This window comes from Malaya genurostris, chromosome 2 (assembly GCF_030247185.1).
Source record: "Malaya genurostris strain Urasoe2022 chromosome 2, Malgen_1.1, whole genome shotgun sequence".
Lineage (NCBI taxonomy): Eukaryota > Metazoa > Arthropoda > Insecta > Diptera > Culicidae > Malaya > Malaya genurostris.
In genome coordinates this window covers 258214573-258237901 of record NC_080571.1, presented here as the reverse complement: position 1 = coordinate 258237901, position 23329 = coordinate 258214573, and the positions used below count along the sequence as shown (strand labels likewise).

Genomic DNA, 23329 nt, shown 5'->3' with positions numbered 1-23329 from the left:
GTTCAACAATGGACCTCTGTCTGCCGGGTTTGTTGAACGGAAAAAATGGCATTCTGTTCAACGGTCTGTTTCAAAATCGGTAAACGAAGGTTCCTTGTTGGCCTCCCGTTGAACGATTGATTGGACTTTCATTAGACCAATGATCCAACGTATTGGACCAATGAAAGACCACCGTTGAACTTTTTTTTTCTAAGTGGAGTGGGAGCCAGCCTTGTGCCGGTTGCCAGAATTTCTCACAAGCGGGCGGGAGGGCATGAGTACACACTAAATTATTTTTGCTGAGTTTCAGAAAAAATTGGTAAAGTTTGCCAAGCTGGAATTTCAGCAACTACATCCATCAAAAACTATAAACTGACGTTCCAGCCACTTAAATTAAAGTTTGTTAGGTGAGCCATAGTATATTAAGTGTAGAAAATATCTTCTTTTCGGCGAACCAATGCAGACATTAATGACAGCAATATTTCAGCAATTACGAAGTAAATTATAAACGCCTAGGCATTCATTGCTTATTACTGTATTTACAGTAAACAATTTTTACAGAATTAGTTACTGCATATCGTTTTGCTAAAACATAATTAGAAAATTTGGAGTGTAGTGAACCATTACATCTTCCTTCCCAGCATGGAAACGTATAACAACAAGATCCAGTTTCAAGTAAATTTTTTTCAATAAGTAAAATCGGCAATGTTAAGCTTACCAGTTGATTAACTGAAGTTGAAATTTCTTGCGATTAAAGAAAAAACAACAGAGTCGAAGAAACATGATGGAGTTTTTGATGGTGTAGTTCCTTCTAACTTCATTGTGGATCACAAATACTTCAGGGACAGACTGAACTAATTCAATAAAACCTTCTTTCGTTTTCCAAGATTGAATATTTCTGGAGTAAAGTTTTTATAAGTTGAACAAAGAATCATCGAAGCCGCTGAAGTTTTACATAGCAATAATTCAAAATGTACAAAACCACACATGAATATAATTGTATAATTACTGAGTATGTTGTTATGGAGACATATTGATAAGTAATTTTAAGATAGGTGCTAAATAAATAAGTTAACAAGGATTGAAAAAAAAACATGCCTATGATGTTAATTAGCATTCATTGAATAAATGCTCCTATTGCTAGTGATATATTCTAAACTAGACGATTTCAAAGTGGAAGGGAAAACAAATCAGCATTTGCAGAGTAAAGTATATCGCCATCCTTCAACATTGATATTTGTAAAAGTCAAAATGAGTTTCATTAAATTGTTTTCTGAGACTACATTTTATTTTATATTTAGAGCAACTTAAACCCTGATTCGAATCATACGTGTCATCTTTTTCACTCTGGCGAAGTAGGAAATAATTAAAACATTCAAGCTGATAACAAATACTATCAAATAGAATATCCCTAATACGTCATATTCGCATGACTTACTCATAGCTTTTCAAACATGCAGCCAGTCTGTGGTAGTGTTGTACCGAAACTGGAACTCCATCGTCAGTTGCGCTAAGAATTGATAGAAACCTAAACAATCAAGTCACGAAAATGTAAGAGCGCAGATAACGATGATAACAGATTAAATCTATAGGTTTTTAAAATATCTGTCGTGAAAGTATAACCAGTCAATCAGTTTGTTGAGTTCTGTGTGACAGGAATAACTAGTAAAAATTGAATTGGTTCCTTTCAATTCAATGATGGGAATGTCCCCGAAAACATTTTCAAGTATCAGTTGTTTCATTGAAGTACAATAAGCAGATGGATACTCTTGGATAGTCGTGTTAGTAATGATAACATATCAAAATAAATTTTGTGGACGCACCTCAAAATTCGATTCAAGGTGAGGATTATGATAACACTTTGTTGTACAAATTGTAATTTTAAGCCGCAATGCCACTTTGTCACCATACAACATCGCATATTATGTGTTATAGACATATGAATTACAGTGTTGTTTTGGCGAGGTTTACATTGCGTTTTAACTTCTATTTGGATTTGAATTATTGTGCGAATTCAATGAATGTTCGCCTCATGGTATCGATTCTTAGACAATGCTTGCACATAGATTTCATTCTATTATTGCTGCTCATAATTTAGCGAAAAGACCTTAGCGTTACTCAACTAAACTGTTTGCTATTGTCATTTGAATGTAAATTAACTAATTCTAGTATATTCAACCCGTGTTCAATGGTTCAATGTGTAGGGCACTTGTCTTACAAGCCAATCGTCGTATGTTCGAGCTTCGACCTAGAAGGATTCTTAGTGCCAGTAGGACTAGCCATGTAATGGCTCTGCACGCTAAGAATCAGCTGCGAAGCCTGTTGAAACAGAAGGCAAAATTCCACAATAGAAATGTAATACCAAGACCTTTTTACTACGCTGAGTTTTTTTACGCGGCTGTTTTCTTTAAAATTCTTCTCAATCTGAACGTTTCATGCATTTCTAAGATTATTGGCATACAAAATTGTTTCTGCAGTTTTGCAGTTTTTTTGCGTGAGTTTCCGATGTTACTTGGATTTCCGAAGTTACGCGGATTTCCGATGTTCTGTGGGTACGTATCTCCTCGTAAAAAGAAACTTCAGTGTATTTGCATTTTAAATTGATTGAAATGTGAAAATTTAAAGTATGTTATAAAATTTGTGTTCTTAATTAAAACCTTAAATACCTTTAAGTTTCAAGTTCAGCATTCCAACAATGCTCCGCTGAGTACTTATTTTCGAATATTAAATGCTTCTTAATGTATTGTCTTGGTATTAATGCAGTGTGTGTGCATATTTTTTTATAATTGTGAAATCAAAGATTATTTCTAGAAGTCCGAGTTTAATGATGAATTCGGTTGATTTGTAATATTTTAGTTGATTTCGTCAAGCTTTATTCATACAATTCCTATATCATCGCTCGATCGTTAGAAAGTAACGCGAACAAAAAAATAAATATTGCAGATTCACCTGACAATTTAACTCACTTGCATCGAGGGCATTACCATACTGATGTATTACATTCGAGAACGGCTCTCATTGAATCTTCCCGAGAGAAACACTTCAGGTGTATCTAGTACACATGGAACAGATGCGAATAAGAAATCAATCGCCTTTCAGAACACACCGTCGTCAGAAGGAAACAAATTGGATGAAACGGAGTTGTCAGAAGTATCAGTCTCTCCGGCAACGTCAGCATTTCCTGGATCGGGAACTCCGCAATCTACTTATACAACACCTTTTCAAAGTCCCGTGGCTTCTGATAAGTGGTATCCACATAGTCAAGCAGTTCTTCCCCAACAGACGACAAATACAGTTGTTCGAATTGATAAGAGCACGCCTTCACCATCAGGTGTCTTTACTATCGATCATGGACAATTTAGCGGTTATCCACATGGATTTCCAACACATGCTTCGGGTGGGTACTTGAATCACTCGTTCACCAATGACAATGGCAACAATGTACAGAATTCTGGGGTTCCTAATCAACCACAGTAAGTAAAATCAGTATTTTATCTTTTCGATTTTTTGGTACCGTTTTCATATCATATACCTAGCTCACATTTTTTTGTTTCATATTCTGCTCTCTTCTCTCACTTCCATATATGTATGAAGTACATTTTTTGTTTCTGACCAATTTCACGGGTTCGTTAGTTGTTGTTTACATTTTCATTAGGTTTCAACCCTTTATACGGGTTGTTTTACCCGATTCTAGATTATAAATGAATTATGTATCGATCTGTCCCGGGTTGGCAGTTCAACGCATAGGATGCTAGTCTTACAAGCCAGTTGTCGTATGTTCGAGCCCCGACCTGGAAGGTTTCTTAGTGTCAGTAGGATCCATAGTACTAGCCATGCAATGATTCTGTACACTAAGAATCGGCTACGAAGTCTGTTGAAACAGAAAGGCCAAATTCCACCAAAGGAATGTAATGCCAAGACTTTTTTGTATCGATCTACGTCAAAGAACGGATTTTTTTTTAATGAAAATGCTTTTATTTGGCTCATTGCGGTTAGCTTAACGTGACCGTTGGTCTTGTTGTTAGAGAGAGATGGAAGGGAAGCCATATTAAGGAGCGGCTTACTCTCCTAGGATTAGTAAAGGAGTATCGGGAGGGTGGGACCTGATCTAACTTGTCAACAAGTAAATCTTGTCATTAGGTATTCATATTTATGGCACAGCTTGTTTTTGCTTTTCCCGGATGGGGTTTCCATGTTCTTCCGGTTGTGGTGCAGTAGTGGTTGACCAGGACTGTAGGACATTGATGGCGTTTTCTGCAGTCCGAGGAATCGTTCATCGTATGCCATACCGTTCCGTAGAAAAAAAGGATGAGTTGGTACAGTTGGCTGTAGAAGGAAGAGAGAAAGAGGGCACTAGATTTGCACGTCTATGGCTTTGAAGAAGTTATAAAGGCAGGTCCTGTAAAGAGGATCTCGAGTCGCCAAAACGTCACGGACTGGAATATAAGGTGGTCTACCTATGAGATAGGATTTGGATAGCATTACTGATCTCAGGTGCTCGATAGCTGATATATTAGTATTTAAAATGAGAATGTTCGGTAGTTCGGCTGTTCTAAACTCGCCGAAAAATGAAAAAAAAAAATGCCGAATGAAGTTTAGTGTGTACGAATCAGAGCTGCTAAATGTCACTATCAACGAGCAACTTTGCACGACGAAGATTGGAAAGTTTATGTCACTGGACTGCTGCCAACCAGGCTCTACCAATCATCATATATTGAGTATCTGAGAGCCGATCCGTCATAACTTAAATTCTCTTGATATTATGCTCACCAGGACGCTCATTGATTGCCGATGCGATTGATATTATCTTTATTTCTCCTATCACTGTTTCATTACGATGTGACTAAATATTAATCTAGCAGCATAAACATTGAATTATATCCATGTATACCAATAAACTCCGAAATCCGATGACTTTTTACAAAAAACAATTAACTTTATCAATTTATGTTTATGTTAGTACCCTCATGGATTTTTTTTACTTCAACAGGGAATAGGAGAATGAGAGAGAGAGAACAAAATGCGTCACCTGTCACTGTGTGTGCGACGAAAATTGTAACCACACATTTAAATTGGATAATCGATCTCAGCTGTTCAAACTTCGGTAGCTGATTTTTTCAGTAAAAATAACATTTAATTGCAATGGTACTTTAACGTACTTCTGCCAACAAATGATAATATGTGCTGATATATTAGTAAAATGAGAATGTTCGGTTGTTTTAAACTCGTCTAAAGATGAAAACAATACCGAATAAAGTTTAGTGTGCCGTATACACTCAGTCGTTTGGCATGTCTATAGGATGCAGCCCTCCCCAATGCGACATCACCACAATAATTGAAATTATACTAGTTTTAAGTAAATAATTATTTAAAATTAGAAAATTAAATTAAATAAACTCCAAAAAATCAAATCACCCCGGTTTTAATCATTAATCGTTTTCTTAGATTTCACCCAATTTTCTTACAATTTCAAATTTTCTGCATATGAAATACCAGCTATCTCAGTACTATTTAAATAAACTCGGAATAAATGGTTTAAAATAATCGAGAAAGTAGAAAACAACGAAAATAAATGATTGTTAAGACGTTGTGCCACAGTATAATTACAAAGTTCCAAGTAGCGTTAAACTTTATGTCTGTGTAGGGATTCAAGTTGCTGTACACGAGATCTTAATTTACTAACGAGTCGAAGACGAGATCGAAATGCGTGAAAATATTTCAGTGTTGTGGCTTCACATAGTTTAGCGTGAACAGCTAATCTCATTTATCGCTTCTGTATAAATTGCCAGATATTTAATCAAGGAACGAAAGAGTCTCATATATATTGGTGTTGTTTAACTAGTGGTGACTCACATTCAAGTGGCGTTTGTCTGAACTGATAAAACCTCAGTAGAGGCATTTAGTTATCGACCGATTAGTTTACATCGAGGAATCCCTAAGTGATTCATTTAGGTTGATATAATATTAGAACATAGCCCTATAGCAACGAAAATTGTAAATCTAAGAGAAAATTCAGCAGCTGCAAGATTCATATGGGTGGTCTGTAATATAACTGAAACTGAAACAAACGTATCCCAGCAAGCCGTTTTAGTTTTATTTATTCGAACTGTTCTACTGTCAAATTTAAAACTGGTGTACGCTGCCGTTCTTTTTTTTTCTATGTTTGAAACACAGATAAAACGCAGCTGGGCCTGCCAGTTTATTTTGTTATAAATTCTAGATTTAAATTTTAAAACTGACATAAATTATGCATCTAGAACTAGAACACTCCTGAACATGCCCTAAGAGCAAATTCAGCAGCTGCAAGATTCATATGGGTTATGCCCCGTTTACACTTCTGCTGGCTGCCAGCATGCTGGTGTCAGTGTACTGCCCTCTTAGGAAAAAACGTTCAACTGTGGTCCAATGATCCAAAGTATTAGACCAACGAAGGACCACCGTTGAACGTTTTTTTCCTCAGAGGGCAGTACACTGACACCAGCATGCTGGCAGCCAGCAGAAGTGTAAACGGGGCATTAGAGTGACTATAATCAGAGTGGCGACAGCTGTTCGTTTGGAATGACAGCTACCAGTTCCAAACGAGCAAACGACCTGTAAAATCAATGTAAAGCTAATGGAATGTTTTTAATTGTTGCCAGCATTACGGATGAGATGTCGTCACTCTGGTTATAGGCACTCTAATATGGGTGGTCTATAATGTAAATGAAACTGAAACAAACGTATCCCCAGCAATCCGTTTTAGTTTTATTTATTCGACCAGTTCTACTGTCAAATTTAAAACTGGTATACACTGCCGTTCTATTTTTTCTATATTTGAAACACAGATAAAACGCTACTGGGGCTGCCAGTTTATTTTGTTATAATTTCTAGATTTAAATTTTAAAACTGACATAAATTATGCATCTAGAACTAGAACACTCCTGAATATGCCCTAACTGTAAGCTTTTCGAAAAGTAAAGCCTCGCACGTGGCTCAAATTTACATTACAATACACAGTACACCACTGTTTGTACACTTTGATGTTATTTGAGCCAATCGCGTTGATATATTTGAAGATCTTCGACTAGAGCATGCTAATCGCAACGCTGAGATCTAGTTCTATTTTTCAAAGCCGGCGAACGACCGTAACTAGGTTAAAGCCGGGTGTAAATAAACGATATAAATTAATTAAAATTATTTTGTTTCTGATTTGAAACATCATCATTGTCACAACACCAATATATTTAAAGAAACATATAGAAAATATTTGAAATCTTTGCGGTCAGATCATCAAGCTCGAGTTTTATTTTGAACAGTTTTAAGTTAGTTAGCTGTTTATTTTAGCCCGGTTTCAATTTATCGGTCATTTACCGGGTGAACAGTTTTAAATTATGCAATAGTCTGTCATTTTAGAACAAATATTTATCACAGCGTTGCGAATAACCTTATAAATTTGAGCTGGACTTTCCAGCGAATTGCCTGTTAGTGCTGCAGTGGTAGTTGTGCATTTTATAACTATTAATCGGAAACGGAATCACCCAGAGCGGTACACTTCTTACCTGTAAGGTTGTTCGTGGTGAAATGTGCAAAGCAATTCTGTTACAGCTCGCTTGACCTGGTGCAATGATGTCTACCGCAATTTGTCATGGCATACTATACATTAGTTATTATAAACTCGTTTGCACCCACACATCCACCCTCTTCTCAAAAAAAAAATGAAATACTAGTTCTCTTAGCTTTACTTCTAATAAATCAAAATAAAAACAAATAAATAAATCTTATAGGTCGATATACGAGAACTTATGTCAGAGAAGGAATAACGTTTCAGTGTAATCATACAGTTTCACTCAAGTTTTCAGATTTTTCGCAATGCACAGATTTTTTTTTTAACCTTTGGCATCCCTGGGTGTATCGAGTGGTATATCGCTCGGATCCACGATGTAGAATTAACACTGCACACTTCGAAAAAATCCTGTGATTTTATATTTTATCAAATGCACATAAATGGAGCAATTTTACGTGCAAGAACATTCAATATTATACCTAAAATTCCATGACATGAAATTCATTGAAATAAAAAGAAGGTTATGATTGCGACCGCTGTGACTTGAACTGAGAATAATCGGATTACAAAGTACGTCCATTGATCGACTGAGCAACAGAAGAACACATCTGTATTCATACAGTCTAACCCGCTAGCCGAATGCACACTACAATCAAACTAGTAAAATATTAAGCCATTATTTGGAGGCCGCAGAACAAGCCCAAGCTGGTCGTATTTTCAAGACAGCATGATCCCGCGCAGCTTCAGCTTCATATGATGGGAAGAATTATCCAACAGGTTTTGACTTTCAAATACCTCGGAGTGTGGTTTGATTCCAAATGCACGTGGGGAGGACACATTAGGTATCTGATAACAAAATGCCAACAAAAAGTATATTTTCTTCGAAAAAAAACAGGATTTTGGTGGGGTGCTCATCCGCAAGATCTAATAAAATTGTATCAAACAACGATACTTTCAGTGATGGAATATGGATGCGTTTGTTTTCGTTCCCCTGCAAACTCTCATATTATCAAACTTGAGCGAATTCAGTACCGTTGTTTGCGAATTGCCTTAGGCTGGATGCATTCGACACATACAATGAGTCTTGAAGTTCTGGCGGGAGTTCTTCCATTGAAAGATCGTTTTTAGGAGCTTTCATCGCGACTGCTAATAGCATGTGAGGTACTGAATCCCTTAGTTATTAATAACTTCGAAAGGCTAGTTGAGTTTCAATCTAAAACAAAATTCATGACAGTATATTTTATCCATATGTTACAGGAAATCGACTCTTCAAGATATATTCCTATCCGTCACAGCCTCCTAAATGTCCCTGACTCAACTTAATTTTTCGACACATCCATGCAGCGTGGAATTCCGGAACACCTACGCTCGATGGAAATCCCAAAAATATTTTCAAGTAAGTTCAGTCCTATTGACTCTGAGAAAATGTTTTACACGGACGGATCGCGAATTGAAAAAGCAACAGGGTTTGGTATGTTCAACAATAATGTTTCGGCCTCATTTAGGCTTCAAGAACCTGCATCTGTTATACAGCAGAGTTAGCAGCAGTTCATTATAGTTTGAGTGTAATCGTCACATTATCTCCAAACCATTATTTTCTTTTCACAGATAGTCTGAGTGCAATTGAAGCCATTCGCTCAAACGCTGCTGGCAAAAATGAATCATTTTTCTTGGGCAAAATAAAACAGTGTCTGAACGACATATTGAATAATAATTATCAAATCACTTTAGTTTTGGCTCCCGGTTCATTGTTCCATTCTAGGCAATGAAAGAGTTTGTCCAAACGTGGTGCTTTTGAGGGTGAAACTCATGAGAGACCAATTGCTTTCAACGAATTATATAGCGCGTCCCGCCAAAGAACACTTGCCAGCAAGCTTCTTGGGATATAGATTATCTGGGTCGGTGGATGCACTCAATTATTCCTAAAATATCGACAAAGGCATGGTTCAGGGGACTGAATGTGAGTAGAGACTTCATTCGTGTGATATCCAGACTCATGTCCAATCACTACACATCTCCTTCGAATTGGACTTTCCTAGACTAATCATTGTGCTTATGGCGAAGGTTATCGCGATATTGATCATGTCGTTTGGACATGCGTGGAGTATCGTGATGTCAGATCTCAACTAATAAATTTCTTGCGTACCCAAGGTAGACTATCCAATGTCCCAGTAATAGTAAATCGCTTGATAAAAACATACTAATATGATATTCGAAATGTATTACGTTTAAAGTACTATGTATTGTGGATGCCACGGCGAAGAAAAACTTAAGCATATTGCCTATTAAATAAACGTACTTATGGAAAAAAAATTAAGCCATTACAAATGAAATTTCCCAGGTCTTTATGAGTACACCTGTAAAATACATTTTTTTTTTGTGTGTGGTGTATCATGATGGCGAAGCGAAACTCCTACATTATTTGTTTGTACATTTTCTAAATCATTGTCAACATGTTTCCGAGTTCGATTTCACTACCTGAAGCATAACATGCTCAAATTGCACGGCGTTACTGAAATCGTTGACTCCTCGTCAGTCTGATCAACAGATGCGTCAAATGTCGTCTGATTCTCTGCATTGCTCGTACCGCTGACCCATCGGACATATTTTCCGTTATTCTCCATATATCTTGCTTTTAACACTTTTTTTTGTGGTCTGGAATTGCACGCAAAAATATGCGCGTAAGATTACTTACGAAGCAAATGTGCGCGATCTCAAAATCCGCTTTGCAATGCACGATTATTCAAAATCCGCTCATTAATTTTCTTTTTTTTTTTCATTTGCACGGCCACGTAGCCTGCTTCCTTTATGCGCGACGTTTTCGGTTCGCTCGTTTATATTTAAATATTTGCGCGACCTTCCAGATCCGCTATGTGATGCGCGATTTTATGAATCCGCCTTTTTCAATTAAAAAAATCGTCAACATTTTTTGAAATGTATTTTAATGCGCGACCTTCTTGGTCCGCTTTGATGCGCGACCTTCCTGGTCCGCTTTGATGCGCGACCTTCCTGGTCCGCTTATGATGCGCGACCATAATGATCCGCTTGTTCCAGTTATTTTCAACGTTACGTAATCTCCACCGACGCTTCTTTTTTTTTTCATTTGAAAATGAAAATCTTTGTGCCAAATATTTGAATAATTTTCTGTTGCTTTAGGTGATTCCGTTTCCGTTTTGAATAACTATGCTATTTGAATTGCAACTCCTGGCAGGATCGCCATTGTGCATTTTATAACTATTAATCGGAAACGGAATCACCCAGAGCGGTACACTTCTTACCTGTAAGGTTGTTCGTGGTGAAATGTGCAAAGCAATTCTGTTACAGCTCGCTTGACCTGGTGCAATGATGTCTACCGCAATTTGTCATGGCATACTATACATTAGTTATTATAAACTCGTTTGCACCCACACAGTAGTATTCCTTAATTCCACATATATTCTGTTATAATGCAAGTTCTAAAGCCACATGTAATCGCTTGAATATGATTGAATATTTTCAGAAAAAGATTTAAAATGTTCACTGTAATAGGTTAGCAGGTTCAAGGAAAAACTATAGTCTTTGTAAAGAAAAGTTATATGTGAAAAAATTTTCGCAGAAGATCAGTTTAATGATAATTTCGTTCAGTATTTTTATATTTGAATGTAATAGTTTTGCAATTTATGAAACGTTTCCTATGAGATAATTTTACCTGACCGCCATCTAAGTTGCAATATTTGAAGCACTCTTTGGATCAGCATTGAATTTTACATAGGCTGCTATGGGGAACTCATATAATTTCAATTGTGTTGTAGAATTTTAGGATGTGTTAAAAAAACTGTTCATTTGAAAATGAAATAAAATTATTTTTCTTTTAAAACTAGAACCGTAGCTAACTCCTAACCGGGGAAATCGAGTCTCGTCTCTGCGATAACATTTTCGCGGTTTTCATTACATAATTGCATTCACATGTCAGTTTTCCAATTTGTTTTCCCGTTAGATACTGATCATATTTAAAACAAGCTCAAGACAGCTCTACGCCCTAATAAACACTAAAACACAAATCGTTATTTTTCTTTTGTTTCGTGTAATCATTTTTGATTTTATAAGATGATATGTTGACAAATTTCAAGATCCGTTTTTTCGGTTCGGTTGAGGTGGAAAATGATTTTTCTCGCACTAAAATTAACTTTTCGCTTGAACAAATGACGTTGTAAATTTGGAAATTTGTATTCCTTTGCATTTTGACAGATAAACTTGCAATCATCATCCTCGCACACGTACGCTTCTAGAAGTGAAACACAACGTTTGATTGCCCATAACCACAATAACTTAAACTAGGGTAAAATAAAACATTATAATTGATCATAATATGAGAAAAAACTAGAGTAAAAATCAGATATTGCTTGGCAAAAAATCGGAAATAATTTCACCTAGTGTATTAATAAGATTGTACGATTAATTTTTTGGCTATTCATTTATACATATATTAACCTATTAGAGGTGTTTCAATATAATGCCGAATAAAAATCGGAAAAATTTGTCTACTATAATTGTTCAGCATTTAAAAAAATTTAATTTAATCCTCGTTGAAATTAAACAGTGTGCTATTATTCACGTTACGTAGAATATTAACCTTTTATGAACTAATGACAGAATATATTTGAATATATTTTAGATAGTACACCTAAACCTCCATTTACGAACCTTATATATGTATGTATGTATGTATGCTTACACACTCACCCGTCTGCATATATGTGTATATATTTATACATATAAATGATCGCTTTTACTTCACCAATATTTATATGTATTAAGAAATACAAATCCTTGCTCACATGCGTACGTATAAGAATACAAATATACTTATATAAAGTACGTAAATGGAGGTTTGGGTGTACATATATATTTCGATCATCTACAACCTACTATTTCAGAGTTATCCGTGAGCAGTATTGGAGCTGGTCTTGCAGATGTAGACGTCAATTCAGCCACCGTGAAAAAGTACTACTTTTGATCATAGGCTTTCTTTTACTAATTGTTGGCGGGCTAGGCGCTTATCTTGGTATATCAAACAATTCGAATCCGCTTCATGGTGAGTACAAATCGGGAGAGTAATAAGACAGTTGAATGAATATTTGCGGAAGCACGCAATAATTACATATGAATAATCTACTGAAACCGTAAGAGTTTGTGTAATTTGCAATATTCAAAACAAAGGCGTGGCTTTATTCTACTTATTAGCATTTATTTTCCAAACGACTGAAAATTTTGGTAACGAACAATTTCTCTTCCATACTTTATATCGCTATTGTTTTGGAGATATGTTTTGGAAATATGGACCCAGCTGGTTTATTTTCGTCGTATTAACGAAAATTGAAAACCTGTGCTAGACATAAGAGAGGACGAGGTAAAATGCACACATTCGGAAAAATTGGCATAAAAGCATCACACCAAGCATTTTTGGAAAGCTTGTATAGTAAGAGAAAAATGAATCTAGAGAAATAAAATAAATAATTAAGTAGTATTGCTGGCTTCATTAAGCGATGAGACTTTACGTGATGTTGAAAAAAAACGAGACTGCAAAGGACACGAAGTGATTGAAATTCAACAACTTACCATATATTTTGAATATTGAAAAATATCATTCATAAACTTTTCATAAATGTCATTCGGTAGTCAACAACACATCCAAAACTAACCCAGTTCTAATCCCAACTACTATACAGCTCCAATAGTATTTTGTTTGTGCAAAATGTCTGGAGAATTGATTCCATGTATTGAATTTCCATCACGCTCGTTTACTCCAATTTCCATGTGAATACGGGATTGTTTTCAAGTTTATCTATATTACAAAAAACCAAGCAACTTAATATAGTTTAATTTGATAATTTGAATGATCACATAATACTTACCCAATATTTTTCTATGGTAGAATTTTTGAATAATATAACATAATAGTATAATATAATGTTATACAATATAATATAATATAATATAATATAATATAATATAATATAATATAATATAATATAATATAATATAATATAATATAATATAACATAATATAATATAATATAATATAATATAATATAATATAATATAGTATAATATTGCTATTAAAAAACTACAAGGGACGCGGATGAAGTGAGCTCACCACCACCCTATGATTTCTTAGCAGAAATAGTGGTCAAAAACTACAAAATCGAACTAACTCACTTATCACCGCAACTAATGGCGCAACCGATTTATTCAAACGTAGATTGAAACAAAAGTGCGGTACTGGAATTAAAAGGTGATGAGTGTTTGAAATTTCAAGCTGTCGTATCGTGCGGCAATGCAAAATAATGAAACATTCTTCTAACTTGGGCCCAAAATTTCCAACTTGGTCATGTTAGTTGCTATTCAAACGAACCCAATTCTGATATACCGGTCTCTGGAATCTGGTTCCGGAAGTACCGGATATCGTGGCCAAAAACTCCAAAACTGGACACACTCACTTTTCTCTGTGACGGCTCAACCGATTTTTATGAACAAAAGCCTTAAATAAAAGGCCAGTTTATCTACTCGTTCACAATCGAACAAACTTCAATAAGCAGTTTCTTTTAAGAATACCACAGTAATATTGCTGAAAATACAAGTTACATGAGAAAGGCACCATCACTTGGTGGTTTAAAACAGTTTTTTTATTTGGGAAATTTGTTTCAAAATTATCATTATTTTGTTTATTCTACCCCGGCTTTATTTCAACATTTATTCTATATTCTAGGTGGAATTTTATCGCCTGGTGTTTTGAGTTACAAAACCGGAGAGTGAACACAATTTCGACTCGTATATATAGCACAATGACTAATCTGTGAAAGTGTGAACGACTGTAAATACAATTTTAATGCAATGTTTTAGTAAGAATGTACATATATAAAATAATTGTTGATGTCTAGTTTTGTAATGAAGTTTATTTTTCAATAAATCGCAAAATCCTTGTAGAGATTTTACATTTCATGTTGTTACTATGCTTTAACAAATAATCTTTCGGGCACTGTACAGTGGGTAACATCCGAGTATATGATACCCGAAACCATGTATTTTACACATTTTCAATTCATCAAATTTCTGGGAATTTTGATGACAATACTATTCTTGAGTTTTTCAGCAAGTAATGTAGTAATGTCACAAACAGGCTCGAAAAAAATATTTCAAAATCCTGTGTAAATCAAATTTGCTATACGTTGGAAACACTACTGCCACCTACTCAACCATTCGTCGTGATCTTTTAATACCTTCCATTACGTTTCAGAGTGATAACAAAATTCTTTTGCTTGTTTTGGAAGTATTCCAACTACAACAACATGAACACTTCTCACACAATTTCCCTAAATGTAAAAGACAACTTTATTTCCATGTCGCATGAATCACAAGTGAATTCGATCGAAATAACACAAAAATAAACTTGTCATTTTAACCAATAGTAAAACAAAAATTTAGCGTTGAATGTGAATGCTGCATCGAAAATAGCGTCGATCCCGGTGACATCTGCAAAAGTTCGTTACACTGAATGAGAAGATTTTACTCATAGTTCATATGTGAGCCCAGGGCTGCCGAAAGGGGAGAGGAAAAGGAAGGAATCCCTCTCGGACCTGGACTTTTCAGGGAGCATGGAGATTCGAAGCTTCAAAATTGTTATTTCATTCTTCATAATAAAACAAAATATCAAAAATCGAAACAAAAATTTGTCTTGCGAATTATTTTGTTAAAATATAGTTTTTAAAAATCCTTTGATATGATGATATTCCCATCCTCACAATTTTTTTAAATTCTCATGTTCAGGGGCCCGTGATATTGCAGTCCCTCGGGCGCGATTATTCTATCGGCGGCCCTGTGTGAGCCTGGAGATCTGTTTTCTGTGGCAATGTTCATTAACTTTACTCGTTTAGTGCCTTTCGAAAGTTAGATTGATTCTTTTTGGCTTCACATTTTGCACGACCTTTGATACACTCAGGTAAAATATAGATGGAATTTGATAACGTAAGGTTTTTACCCACAAGAATATCGTATGCGAATCATAAGACCGCCTTATGAAGTCACGAAAATTGGAATTCCAATAAAAAAGCCTTATAAAATTTCTTCAGTTTCTCTTTGTTTATTTTTTCTTTCACGATTTACCGAACTGATTTTATATTTGACGCTTTACTCTTCGCAAAACTTTCAAGGTAAAACTACAATCTTTCGATTTATATTGGAAATATTAGATAATTTGCAATAATGGCTCCGTAATAATCAAAAGAGAAAGTAAACAAAGAGAGGCTCTCATTTACAGTTAGGCCCTTTTGTCGTGGGACTATCGAATTGATTGGCGATGGTCGCACCTGCGGTTGTACCATTGCAATTACCTTTATCCTCAGAAAATCTGCAAAATAAGAGTCCGAATATGTTTCCGAAAGTAGTTATTGGCAGCCTTGGGAACCAAACGATGTCTAGGATCGCCCGTATTTCAGTTAGCCGCGTGAATCCACTGATAAGAATATATCTTTTTCATTCAGCTAATAACTCATATAAATTATTTTTGCGTAAAAATAATCCTGATAGTTCCCACAAAAATTTAAAAAAAAATCATATACAATACTTACTGTATCCCAGTAAGCAGCCAAAATGTCCACCTGAAGTACTCCACCTAAGACATAATCAGAGTTACCATATTCACAGATTTTTCTCTAAAACCATAGATCTTTTGTCTATTTATTATTCTGTGTCACAGAACACAAAATTCACAGATTTCTACAGATTTTTATGAATATTTCATAAAAATGGTAGATTTTCAAAATGTTTTTCGCAGATTTTCACAGATTACGCTAAAACTGTACTGCCCATACTCGCATATCAGTCCCAAATCGATTTTCGCCAATATCGTGTTAGCTATCTCCCACATTATCAGATCCGAATGGATTCCGAATCAATTCCGAGAAATTTTCATTCGGAATTTCATGTGGAAATCATAATGAATTCCGAATCAATTCCAACTCCAGTGCAACAACCGATTCCGAATGAACCGGTTCGCCTACAACCGGTTGATTCGGAAATCATTCGGAATTGAGTGAGAAGATGCGGACTGAATTGTCAATTCGTCTTCTTCTTCTTCTTTCCTGATTTTGCACGTTTTCGTGCTGATTTTCAGTTTATTTTTAAACGAAAACATTATATAACTGAATATACAAATTTAAAACTTCATTCAGTAATAGCCGTTCAACCGAGAAGGTTGTGTATAGAAGCGTACAGTTTAATAACGCTGGTTGGTTTACACGCGTTAAATACGACAACGGTTGAACTACAGGTAGAAACCTGTTGGCAGCAGCCGTTAAAACGTATAGTCGTGCTGCATAAGAGAGCCCTAGTGCTGGGCCAAGCTGGTGAAGGAAACAACAAAGGGCGTTTCCCAAACTCTACCCAGGCCGCAATATACAGCCACAAGTGCTGAGCAGGAGAGTGCAAAGGCACATCGAAGAGGAAGAGTGCAAAGGCACATAGAAGCAGGAGAGTGCAAAGGCACACCGGTGCGAAGGCACTTCGGTGCAGAAGCATATCGGTGCGGAGCACTAGGAAGAAGGAGACAAGACAACTCGGTCTTTCCACTGCCATACAACACGCAGGTATACACCGGTGACCTGCGCTGGTTACAGCTGGCGAAGACGAAAGCAAATCGGAATTCGAGTGGTGCTGGATGTCAGGTAGCAGTAGCATCACATCATATTCTATCGCTACAGTGAGCTTCAGCATTGTATCAACGTCCAGATACATCCAACAAGAACATCTAGAGCAACGAGGATCTACACGGCAGTGCAACGGAGATAGACAACAATTTAAGGTAGAAGGTTTTTCTTTTCCTTTTGATTGAGTACTGTGTAGTGTTGGTTTCAAATTTTATTTTAAAGTTTTGTTAAAAATTTTAATGTAATGGATGAATCCATGGACGTAAATCCTAGCATGAATCCGATACCCCCACGAACGAAAAAATATCAGGAGAGCTCTTCTGGGCCTTGGATAGTCTTTTTTAGACGTATATCAAAGCCATTAAACATTTTTCAAATTAATAAAGGTTTGACATCACGATACTCTTCAATCAAAGAGATCATAAAAGTAAATAACGATAAAATTCGTGTTGTGGTAAATAATTTGAAACACGCGAATGATATTGTCTCTTCGGAACATTTCAATAAAGAGTATAAAGTTTACATACCCTCCAAAGGTGTCGAAATTGACGGTGTTGTTACCGAAGCGAGTCTTTCGGTAGATGATTTACTCAAGCATGGTGTTGGTCGTTTCAAGAACTCTATGCTTGAGGGTGTGAAAATACTGGAGTGCAAACAACTGTACTCAGTAGTTCATGAAGAGGAAAAAAAAGTTTATCGCCCATCAGACTCGTTTCGAGTGACATTTGCCGGGTCTGCGTTGCCGTCCCATGTCTATGTCGATAAAATTCGCCTCCCTGTTCGGCTTTTTGTTCCAAATGTAATGAATTGTACGAACTGCAAAAAATTCGGCCACACAGCTACTTACTGTAGTAATAAACCAAAATGTATTAAGTGTGAAGGGCCTCATAAAGATAATGATTGCAACAAGGAAATTGAAAAATGTATTTATTGTGGGAATAGTCCTCATGATGATATTTCAGTATGCACTGCATTTAAAGTGCACAAAGACAAAATTAAGCTTTCTTTAAAAGCACGGTCTAAGCGCACATATGCAGAAATGCTTAAAACGGTCATTGATGTCCCCCCTTTGGAAACCGAAAACGGGTTTTCAAATCTAGAGGAACCAGAGGACTCTGACTCTGACGAAAATAGTGAAGGTAATTCGTTTATCACTACCCAAGGGTCAGTTAAGAGAAAGAAGTCTTCCTCCAAATTACCAAAAAAGACACCTAAAATTTCATCTTCAAAAAAAGATCCCCGTGTTAAACAAAAAAAGTCAAAACCAAAGACTGTGCCTCCTGGTTTGTCAAATTCACAAACCAATCCAGGATCTAGTACAGAAAAAGATAATAATCCAGTGGGCTCCATTTCACAGCCACCAACAGGATTACTGAAGTTTTCGGAAATTGTTGAATGGATTTTCTCAGCATTCAATATATCTGAACCCTTAAAGACCCTCATAATGGCATTCCTTCCAATAGCTAGAACCTTTTTGAAGCAAATATCAGCTCAATGGCCAATTGTCTCAGGTTTTGTATCTTTTGATGGATAATTTATCACCCGTCGCAAATGATACAATCACTGTCCTGCAGTGGAATTGTCGAAGCATCATGCCAAAACTTGATTCATTTAAAATATTATTGCATTGTCAAAAATGTGATGTATTTGCTTTATGCGAAACATGGCTTACTTCAAACATAGCTTTAAATTTTAATGATTTTAACATTATACGTCTCGATAGAGACTCTCCGTATGGTGGAGTGCTTTTGGGAATTAAGAAATGCTATTCCTTTTATAGATTAAACATCCCTTCAACTTCTAGTATAGAAGTTGTTGCTTGCCAAATAAACATTAAAGGCAAAGATATTTGCATAGCTTCGGTTTATATTCCTCCAAAAGCACAAGTTGGACAGCAACAGCTTAATGAAATGGTTGAAGCCCTTCCTGCACCACGATTGATTCTGGGGGATTTAAATTCGCACGGTATTATGTGGGGTTCCGTTTACAATGATAGCAGATCATCTTTAATACAAAACATTTGTGACAATTTTAGCATGACGGTATTAAATATGGGTAGCATGACACGGATCCCAAGACCTCCGGCACGCCCAAGTGCATTAGATCTATCTCTTTGCTCAACATCAATTCGACTAGATTGCACCTGGAAAATACTGCCTGATTTACACGGTAGCGATCATTTACCAATCATCATCTCAATTAGCAGTAGCAATTGCATTGCTACTTCCGCTAGTATTCCATATGATTTGACAAAAAATATCGACTGGATTAAATACCAAAGTAGTATCTCTAGTATTTTGAATTCAATGGAAGAGCTCCCTCCACTTGAAGAATATGACTTCCTCATTTGTTCGATTCTGGAGGCAGCAGAACAATCCCAAACTAAACGCTTTCCTGGGCCAACGACTAACAGAAGGCCTCCCAACCCCTGGTGGGACAAAGAGTGCTCAGAGGCTAAACTCGCAAAACAAAATGCTTGCAAGACGTTTCTAAAACGGGGAGGAGGAACTCCTCAGAATTTTGAAAAACTTATGGTTTTAGAAACCAAGTACAAGAGCATACTTCGAGCCAAAAAATGTAGCTATTGGAGACATTTTGTCGAAGGTTTGTCAAGAGATACCTCAATGAGCACTCTTTGGAACACGGCCAGACGAATGAGGAATCGTAACGTGGGCAATGAGAGTGATGAATACTCGAACCGATGGATATTTGACTTTGCTAGGAAAGTTTGCCCAGATTCTGTTCCTACGCAGAGCATTATACGGGAATCTCCTCCAAATAATGGTTTTATTAATAACCCATTTTCAATGATGGAATTTTCTATAGCACTCTTGTCTTGTAACAATAACGCTCCAGGGTTGGACAGAATTAAATTCAACTTGGTGAAGAATCTGCCCAACCTCGCAAAAAGACGTTTGTTGGAATTGTTCAACAAGTTTCTTGAGCAAAATATTGTTCCACCTGACTGGAGACAAGTGAAAGTTATCGCCATTCAAAAACCGGGGAAACCAGCTTCCAATCACAACTCATATAGACCCATTGCGATGTTGTCCTGCATCAGAAAATTGTTCGAAAAAATTATTCTACGACGTCACGACACTTGGGTCGAGACGAACGGTTTGTTGTCAGATACTCAGTTTGGCTTCCGTAGAAATAAAGGGACGAATGATTGCCTTGCATTACTTTCGTCTGACATCCAAATTGCCTTCGCTCAAAAGCAACAAATGGCATCTGTATTTTTAGACATTAAAGGAGCATTTGATTCAGTTTCCATTGATGTTCTTTCAGACAAGCTTCACCAAAATGGACTCCCAGCGGTTATAAATAATTATTTGCACAACCTTTTGTCAGAGAAACACATGCATTTTTCACATGGCGATTTGGCAACACTCAGAAATAGTTACATGGGTCTCCCGCAAGGCTCATGCCTCAGTCCGCTCCTCTATAATTTTTACGTAAATGACATTGACAGCTGTCTAGTAACCCCATGTACACTAAGACAATTGGCAGATGATGGCGTGGTTTCAGTTACTGGACCCAAAGCTATTGATCTGCATAAACCATTGCAAGATACCTTAGATAACTTGTCCGATTGGGCTGTTCATCTTGGTATCGAATTCTCTGCGGAGAAAACAGAGTTAGTCGTCTTTTCAAGAAAGCATGATCCCGCGCAGCTTCAGCTCCATATGATGGGAAGAATGATCCAACAGGTTTTAACTTTTAAATACCTCGGGGTGTGGTTCGATTCCAAATGCACGTGGGGAGGACACATTAGGTTTCTGATAACAAAATGCCAACAAAGAGTAAATTTTCTTCGAACAATAACAGGATCTTGGTGGGGTGCTCATCCGGAAGATCTAATAAAATTGTATCAGACAACGATACTTTCAGTGATGGAATATGGATGCGTTTGCTTTCGTTCCGCTGCAAACTCTCATATTATCAAACTGGAGCGAATTCAGTATCGTTGTTTGCGAATTGCTTTAGGGTGCATGCATTCGACACATACAATGAGTCTTGAAGTTCTGGCGGGAGTTCTCCCATTAAAAGATCGATTTTGGGAGCTTTCATCACGCCTGCTAATAAGATGTGAGGTGCTGAATCCCATGGTAATTAATAATTTCGAACGACTAGTCGAGCTTCGATCTCAAACAAAATTCATGACAGTATATTTTAACCATATGTCACAGGAAATCAACCCTTCAAGATATATTCCTATCCGTGTCAGCCTCCTAAATGTCCCTGACTCAACTTTATTTTTCGATACATCCATGCAGCGCGAAGTGCGTGGAATCCCGGATCATCTACGTTCGACGGAAATCCCAAAAATATTTTCAAGTAAGTTCAGGCATATTGACTCTGAGAAAATGTTTTACACGGACGGATCGCGAATTGAAGAAGCGACAGGGTTTGGTATGTTCAACAATAATGTTTCGGCCTCATTTAGGCTTCAAGAACCTGCATCTGTTTATATAGCAGAGCTAGCAGCAGTTCATTATAGTTTGAGTGTAATCGTCACATTAATTCCAAACCATTATTTCCTCTTCACAGATAGTCTGAGTGCAATTGAAGCCATTCGCTCAAACATGACTGGCAAGACTGAACCGTTTTTCCTGGGCAAAATAAAACAGTGCCTGAACGACATATTGAACAATAATTATCTAATCACTATAGTCTGGGTCCCGGCTCATTGCTCCATTCCTGGCAAAGAAAGAGCCGATATTTTAGCCAAACGTGGTGCTATTGAGGGTGAAATTTATGAGAGACCAATTGCTTTCAACGAATTCTATAGCTCGTCTCGCCAAAGAACACTTGCCAGCTGGCAAGCTTCTTGGGATAAAGATGATCTGGGTCGGTGGATGCACTCAATTATTCCGAAAATATCGACAAAGGCATGGTTCAGGGGTCTGGATGTGAGTAGAGATTTCATTCGTGTGATGTCCAGACTCATGTCCAATCACTACACGTTAGATGCACATCTCCTTCGAATTGGGCTCTCCGAGACTAATCATTGTGCTTGTGGCGAAGGTTATCGAGATATTGATCATGTCGTTTGGACATGCGTGGAGTATCGTGATGTCAGATCTCAACTAATAAATTCTTTGCGTACCCAAGGTAGACTATCCAATATCCCAGTTCGAGACATTCTTGCTTGTCGTGACCTTTCATACATGAAACTTATTTATCATTTCATAAAGAAAACTGGAGTTTCAATTTAATAAAGGCCCCTTTCAAGACTTAGTTCTGATCCCAGCTGCGTCCATGAGTTCAACCAATAGCTAAATTAGAATAAAAATAATGTAATGATACAAACAAACTCGAAACAGTTTATGAAATTATTAACAAAATGTCTGAAAATAACAGCTTATTTTATAATTTATAGAAGTTAATCGTTTGGTTCAAATAATATTTCCGAGTAGATTTCATAATTAATGACGAGTTACCTAAGATGATATTTAAGTAATAAGAGAATATGTTTTAATAAATGCAAAACGTTGTGACTATGTTAGAATTAAATTAGGATAAGAATATTATGTAAAAGTGATGCTACGGCGAAGAAAAACTTATGTAAACTGCCTTAAGAAATAAACGTATTTATGAAAAAAAAAACAAATTTAAAACTTCATGTTTTTCGGATATATAGAACTAGTAAATAACCAGTTCTTCTTAGAATCCCAATATAAACTATTGAAATTCGCTGGAAATTAACAAAACGTCCTACCTTAGTCAGCATCATCCATTCCTCTAGCTGGAGTGTAGTGAAATGGCTTAAGTCGCTTAAATTTCACACTAACACGTTCATAAAATGAGCGAATATTCAATGACATTTATAATGTCACTGTCAATCAGGTTGATCGAGCAGCCAACTCAGGCGAAAATTCTAGCACTGAACCGATCGAGCACTGAAAAATCATGCAGTCGAGTAAGAATTCATTACGCATTCCGTCATTTCGATAATGTGGGCTATTCTGTTCTTAATACACTCTCAAAAATTGCAATAAGAGTTGAGGGTTTGTTCAAAAAAATGTGAAAAAAATATCAACTCATGTCTGTCCCATATGCAAAGTACCCGCATATCAGTCCCATTCAGTGCAAATTTCAATAATTTCATTTGTTGCAATAT

General features: G+C 36.5%; 1 protein-coding gene across 2 annotated transcripts; it reads left to right on the top strand.

The window, feature by feature from the left end:
* The first annotated feature begins 1462 nt into the window (after window positions 1-1462).
* LOC131429656 (uncharacterized) lies at window positions 1463-14441 on the top strand. 2 transcript variants are annotated; one of them, XM_058593929.1, is made up of 4 exons: window positions 1463-1820; window positions 2923-3452; window positions 12439-12596; window positions 14271-14441. In XM_058593929.1, exons 2-4 carry the CDS (start codon window positions 2971-2973, stop codon window positions 14315-14317), a joined length of 687 nt encoding a protein of 228 aa, XP_058449912.1. In that variant the 5' UTR covers window positions 1463-1820; window positions 2923-2970; the 3' UTR covers window positions 14318-14441. The 2 variants fall into 2 exon arrangements, with proteins under 2 accessions (XP_058449912.1, XP_058449913.1); XM_058593930.1 differs by lacking the exon at window positions 12439-12596.
* Window positions 14442-23329: the final 8888 nt, after the last annotated feature.

What these genes read in the sequence shown, in the direction of transcription:
- LOC131429656 (XM_058593929.1), top strand. Translation starts at nt 2,971, where the DNA reads ATGTATTACATTCGAGAACGGCTCTCATTGAATCTTCCCGAGAGAAAC. An exon ending in GGGGTTCCTAATCAACCACA is followed by an intron (nt 3,453 to 12,438) that starts GTAAGTAAAATC and finishes CTACTATTTCAG; the next exon opens with AGTTATCCGTGAGCAGTATT. An exon ending in CAATTCGAATCCGCTTCATG is followed by an intron (nt 12,597 to 14,270) that starts GTGAGTACAAAT and finishes TCTATATTCTAG; the next exon opens with GTGGAATTTTATCGCCTGGT.